General features: G+C 51.1%; 1 protein-coding gene across 1 annotated transcript in view; it reads right to left on the bottom strand.

Annotated features, from left to right (window-relative positions):
* Positions 1-212: 212 nt before the first annotated feature.
* LOC120230710 (apolipoprotein L2-like) overlaps positions 213-6,166 on the bottom strand; it is a 9,012-nt gene continuing 3,058 nt past the window's right edge. Inside the window, exon 4 of the mRNA XM_039230417.1 lies at positions 213-1,198. Coding sequence (XP_039086348.1) covers positions 331-1,198 — 868 coding nt within the window. The 3' untranslated portion in view covers positions 213-330. The remainder of the gene's footprint in view (positions 1,199-6,166) is intronic.

The raw sequence follows: 6,166 nt of genomic DNA, 5'->3' as shown, positions 1-6,166 counted from the left end.
TTCTGGACACTGGCTGAGGAACACTCCAGTGCTCAGTCCAAAGGCAGACGTGGACAAGCCCCCCTTGGGTGTCCAGTGGAGCCTGCAGGGTGCTGAGGTCTGAGGAAAATGTAATGGAGGACTTGCTCCATGAGAGCCCGGAAGATGAGCCCATGGGGAAGGTAGTCAGGCCTCCAGAGCCCATGCAAGCCTCTCGATAAACACAGCAGAGGCCCACTGGGTCAGCCCACATTTACTGAAGCAGCTTATAGAACAGAACACTGGGAGAACCACACAGATCTGAAATACCCACACCTGGCCCTGCTCCCTGCCCTACTCAGAGGTCACGGGTCAGGCCTTCTTCAGACGTTCATGAGTCTGGGTGAGCTCCTCCAACTTGCGCTCCAACAACTGGGCGTGCTGCCTCAGCTCTTCAGCCGACTCTGCCTTTGCCCCCTCATACAAGTGCTTTGATTCTTCCACAATGTTGGCCACATCCATCACAAGGAAGATGCCTGCGGTGGCTGCTCCCATGATCCTGGCTCTTTTGGTCATTGCCAGAGCAGTGCCTCCAAACGCTTTCTGCACCTGCTTGCCACTCCGAACTGAGACTCTCCCAGCTGTCATGAGGCGCTTGGCATGGGCCAATAAGCGAGGATTGGCTTTGGCCAGCTTGATGGCTCGAACATGCTTTCCAATGTTTGGCAGGACGTCAAGGAAGTCTTTTGTTAACAAAATAATTCGGAATATGTTCCTATACATAGCCTTTGCAAATTCCTCCCCTTTGTCACTGCCAGCCAATGTCAGGCGACTGGCTTCAGCTTTCAGTGACGATGTTTTTGTGTGCTCCACGATGCTGCTGGACACGCTAGTGACAGCGGACGCTGTTCCCAGCACCATCCCAGTTGCACAGAGTGTCAGACTGATCCCTGCTGTCACAGGGGCCAGAGCCAGGCCCAGCATGGACAGGACACCAGATGTGGCTCCAGTGGAGCTGGCCACGATGTTGGTGACGGTGCAGTTCCTGTGTACCTTGTCAGCCTCATCCGCAAGCTCATGGAGCTTTCGTATTTGCCCCTCAAGCTCCTCTTTCAACCAGGAAAACTCTTTCAAAAAGCGCTCCCTCTCGAGGGGGTCACTCTGGAGCCTGTCCATGTCCTCCATATACAGGCCTTCTTCTAGCTTTCTCAGACCTTCACGGAGCACCTCTGCCTCCTCCCTGCAACAGTGAAGGTCAAGTGATTAAGGAAAGCTTATGTATCACATGGGTTTGAATTGTTCTCTCCTACAGAACTACAGGACTTACTATAAACCAAATGGACAAGAATTGGACAGAGGCAAAGACCGTTTCTTGAAATGTTATCAACATTCTGTACCTTGCTCATGCTCCGTGATACATATTCAGTCAGGGAATAAATAAGTAGTCATCTTAAGATGCTCTTAAGTGGTAGGTGTTTTGTTGAACTGTATTTATTTATTTTTTGAGGGGCAGGGAAGAAGGAGGGACAGAGAGACAGGGAGAGGAAGGATCCTAAGAAGGCTCTGTGCTGTTGAGGTCATGACCTGAGTTGAAATCAAGAGTCGGACGCTTAACCAACTGAACCTCCCAAGTGCCCCTGATGTGGAAGTTCTTGACCTGCCTTCAGCAGCAACCCTGTTGGGTGCATTTAGCAAGAATCCTCCAGCTCTTCTCTTTTGGTTTCCCATCACCCACCCACGTCTAGCACCTTGGCTATAAATCCCCAGCTGTCTTCCCCATATCCGGAGTGGAGCCTGATCTGTCTCCTATGGCCTTATCTCTGAATTAAGTCTTCTTTACGGTCTTAATAAACCTCAGCATCACTGTTTTCTTCCACAGTGTGAGCTTCCCTGGTGGGCAATGTTCCACGTGCATTGTCACAGACTGCATACAGGACAGAGGTGCATCTGAGGACAACGGAACTTCGCATTTGAAACCCTCCCAGACTCTGCCCCAGGCGCTATCTCTTTGGCTGACGGCCACCTGCATCATTCCCCGGAAGACAGTGTGACTGAGTGTGACAGCTCTCAGTGAGTTCTGTGGGCCCTTTCAGGGCATCACCCAATCTCAGGGTGTTTAAGGATCACCCACCAATTTGTAGTTGGTGCCAAAAGTCAGGGTCATCCTAGGGATTGTGTGCTCAGACATTACAGCTTGGCCAACTCTGAGTACTTGGATTTTAAAAAAGGAAGAAAGACCTTAGTGATTATTTTGCCTGGCACGTGCTCTCTCTCCCAAGCCTGATGTCCTCTGATGTGGCCCAGCCGCTGCCCCAACGGACAGAGAACCAGGACATCCGCTACACTGGTTCCCCCCAGACTGTCCAGTTCACATCGCTCACTCCTGATCCAGCACCAGCACCACGAGCCTCTCAGGTGTCACCAGCCTAACTCACATCTTAGCTGGTGACAGCTTCATATGCATGCACACCAATGCCATGTGCAACTTGTAGGAAATCATTTACAAATACAAGAGACTTTGAGAGCCATCAACATGAATCCCGAAGCCTGAAAAGACCTGCATTTGGACAAGCTGCTGGACAAACTACTTTCCTCTTTGGTGGGGACTCGTGCATCTCCCCAGAATCCCTCAAAGAATAGAGATATGGCAGCTACCCGCTGTGGTGCCAGGACTTCTCACAGAGCCACACTGCCTCCCACTGGTCTGGGGCTGCTCTATGTAGAAGAGGATAGGGCCGCCTGGGTGGCTGAGTCGGCTAAGCTTCCAACTTTGGCTAGGGCACGATCTCATGCTTGGTGAGATTGAACCCCACATCTGGCTCTGTGGTGACAGCTCAGAGCCTGGGGCCTGGTTCAGATTCTGTGTCTCGCCCTCTCTCTACCTTTCCCACATTCATGCTCTGTCTGTCTCTCAAAAATAAACAACCATTTAAAAATATGTATAAGAAGAGGAAAGGCTTTCAAGTGGTGGTCAAGACCACCCAGCTCCCAGGCAAGGTATGGAGGAGACAACGCCTCCTCCCCGCCATAACCCTTCATGCCTGGTGGTGAAGAGATCAAAGAAGGGAGGGAAGAAATGTCCCCTCTGTCTCCCAGGACCTCGAGTTTTGTGCCAAGATCTTCACTCAGTCCCAGCGCTGCCGCCCAAGCTGACCTAGCTCTCCTCTTGTCCATCTGGCCCCCAGCTCTGGCCCTGGCCCAAGCCTCCAGGCTTTTGGACAAGACAATTGTCCTCGGGTCCCCACTTTTGACCTTGCATTTCTGCACAGGCCTTCGCTACAATCTTATCAGGCTGAATTACTGTTCCCATTGAATAAATGATAATCTGCGACTTGGAGATATACACACCCAGAGACTCAGGGCTAGACAGAGATAGGGTCTGGATCCAACCCAGCTTAGTCCAACTTCACTCCAGCCTCTCCACCATCTGGGTCCGCAGGATCCTATAGTATTCCTACAACTCCTTAGATGGGGAGGGAAGGCTCTAGTCCAATGCCCAGCGGTGCAGACTGGTGTGTCAGTGTTCTTCTGATTTGTCCCTCATCTCCAGGAAGAAGACCCTTGGCCCCTACATCTTTGTGGCAATCTTCTAAAAAGTTAACATTGAGGCACCTGGTTGGCTCAGTCTGTTGAAGGTTCAACTCTTGTGATCAGCTCAGGTCATGATCTCATGGTTCATGACATCAAGCCCTGAGTTGGGCTCTGTGATGACCGTGTGGAACCTGTTTGGGATTCTCTCTCTCTCTCTCTCTCTCTCTCACTCTCTCTCTCTCTCTCTCTCTCACTCACACACACACACACACTCTCTCTCTCTCTCTCTCTCTCTCTCCCCCCACCTCTTCCCCAGTTGTGCTGTCTCTGTCTCTCTTTCAAAATAAGTAAACTTAGGGGCGCCTGGGTGGCTCAGTCGGTTAAGTGTCCGACTTCGGCTCAGGTCATGATCTCACGGTTCGTGGGTTTAAGCCCCGCGTCGGGCTCTGTGTTGACAGCTAGCTCAGAGCCTGGAGCCTGCTTCCGATTCTGTGTCTCCCTCTCTCTCTGACCCTCCCCTGCTCATGCTGCCTGTCTCTTTCTCAGAAATAAATAAAACATTAAAAAAATTTTTTTTAAAAATAAGTAAACTTAAAACAAAGAAAAGTTAACATTAATTGAGCACCTAGTATGTGTCAGTCACTATGCTAAGCACTTTACATACATGATCATAGTTTCCTCCCGGTAAAATTGAACAGATGAAGAAACCAAGGCAGAGACAGGTATGCTGTAGGCTAAGGCCCAAGGCCATATCACCTGCCCTCTGTCGGTGTCATCTCTTCTCAAGCCGAGGCCACTCCCTGACTGCAGATGTCATGTAAAACGTATTTGTCAAATATTGTTGAGAAGGAGCATACTCAACCCCAGGCCCAGGACACTGCCACACAGAGGTCTGGGGGACCACTCTGGGCATCCGCAGGGGTTACCTGGGCAAGTTGGCCTCAACCATGAAGTTCTCCCAGACTTTCTGGTGATTCAGCAGGAGAAACAGTTCATCATGGCTCACGGAGTCCTTGAAATACTCAGTGGTGTCCTGGATAAATCTTGTGCTCTCTAGGTGGAAAAGAAAAAGTAATGGGTTGTTTTGTTTTTTTTCTTTTCCCTGCTTCATTAAGGGAGAGAGTAAATGGGGTTTAGCTAGAGGGGACCGACAACATTAATTTGTGTGTTTATTGAGAACAGGCCTAGGAAGGGTATTTAGATACATTGACTCAGGCTGTGCCCATCTTTCATATCAATAAGCAGGTGCTTATTATGAAGACATAGGCAAATGACTTAACACAGCCCTGGCAGCCAGGGGCTGCTGGGGGAGGGGAGCTTTCTCCCTGGAACTTACAGGGTCCATGTAGAGGGGGCAGCAAAGAAACCTCGGGAAGGCATACTGTGCGGCAGGCTCCGGCCCAGACCACACACAGGTGATATTTGATCCTCACAAGAACATAAGGGAATACTCTCATTTTACAGGTGAGGGTAGGTAAGGCTCCCGGCTCACACAGTTGGGAGGTGGCCACAGCCACACTGGGGTCCAGTTTAGTGGCCCACAGGTCACAGTGCAAGAACTGGAGGGAATGTCCTCCATCGGTAAAACCCCACAGTTGTTCTGAGCTGTGCTAGAGGCTGGGACAGGTCAGGAGGGTGGGAGAAGCCTCTGAGGTAGATGGCCTAACTCCTCCCCCACCCTGTCTCAGGACCCCTTCCTTCTCTCCTTTCCCCTCTGCGGTCTCCCACCTCCCTGTAGGCTGTCCTGGCCTCACTTCTGGGTCATTTGATGGGTAGCAGGGGCCTGAGAAGAGGATAAGAGGGAGAGTCCCTACAGACCCCCGGATAGAGACTCCCCTTGGTCCCCCTTGAAGGCTCGAGGACACCCATCAGTCCCCTTCAAGGGTCTGATTCGTCTGTAGGTTAACAAGGCTGCAGGGACTCCCCAATCCCAGGAATTGTCTGGAGTTGATACCTGGCGTTCCTTGCGTCATGTTGTCAGCAGTGGGATCTCAAGTTTTCCCAACAGCCTGCGTCTGCGTTCCAGTCCGAAAGAGTGTTGCTTCAGCCTTGGGAAAGACAGAACAAACTGTGGGGTCAAATGTGAGCCAGCTGTAGCCACGGGGAGCAGCAAGGGGTCAGGTCTCTGGTGGTTCCCTCTGGGAAGGCCACCCATCCCAACAGGGACATAACCTGATCTGTCTGTCTGTCTCCTGGCCTCTGTTGGGTACTCCTCTCACTGCAGCTCACTCCCAACCCAGGTCAGAGTCCTGCCATCCTTCAGGGGCACAAGGAGAAGGTTATCAGACCAGGAGACTGCTATCTGAGAAGTTATAAAAGCAATGAAACCAAACACAGAAGATAAGATAGGAAGAAATGTAGGGGGAATTACTTGAGGTCGGCACCTCTGTGTTTCTGAATTGATAGCAGCTAATGTTGATCAAGCGTATATGAGGGACAGGGCTCCTTATGTGTCCCCTCCCTGAATATTCACACACTCTCCATGCAGTGGGAGATCTTGGGGCTCCCATTTATTGTGTATTATGGTTTCTTTCCTTATTGAGACATAGACGGAGAAAGCATGAGTTGGGGAGGGGCAGAGAAAGTGACAGAGAGAGAGAGAGAGAGCAATAACCCCAAGCAGACCCCGCACCACCAGCACAGAGCCTGAACCGTGAGATCAAAACCTGAGCGGAAG

Source organism: Hyaena hyaena, unplaced genomic scaffold, assembly GCF_003009895.1.
Source record: "Hyaena hyaena isolate Hyena2069 unplaced genomic scaffold, ASM300989v1 scaffold_46, whole genome shotgun sequence".
Lineage (NCBI taxonomy): Eukaryota > Metazoa > Chordata > Mammalia > Carnivora > Hyaenidae > Hyaena > Hyaena hyaena.
The sequence above is the reverse complement of the archived record's forward strand: the minus strand, read 5'-3'. Positions and strand labels throughout refer to the sequence as shown.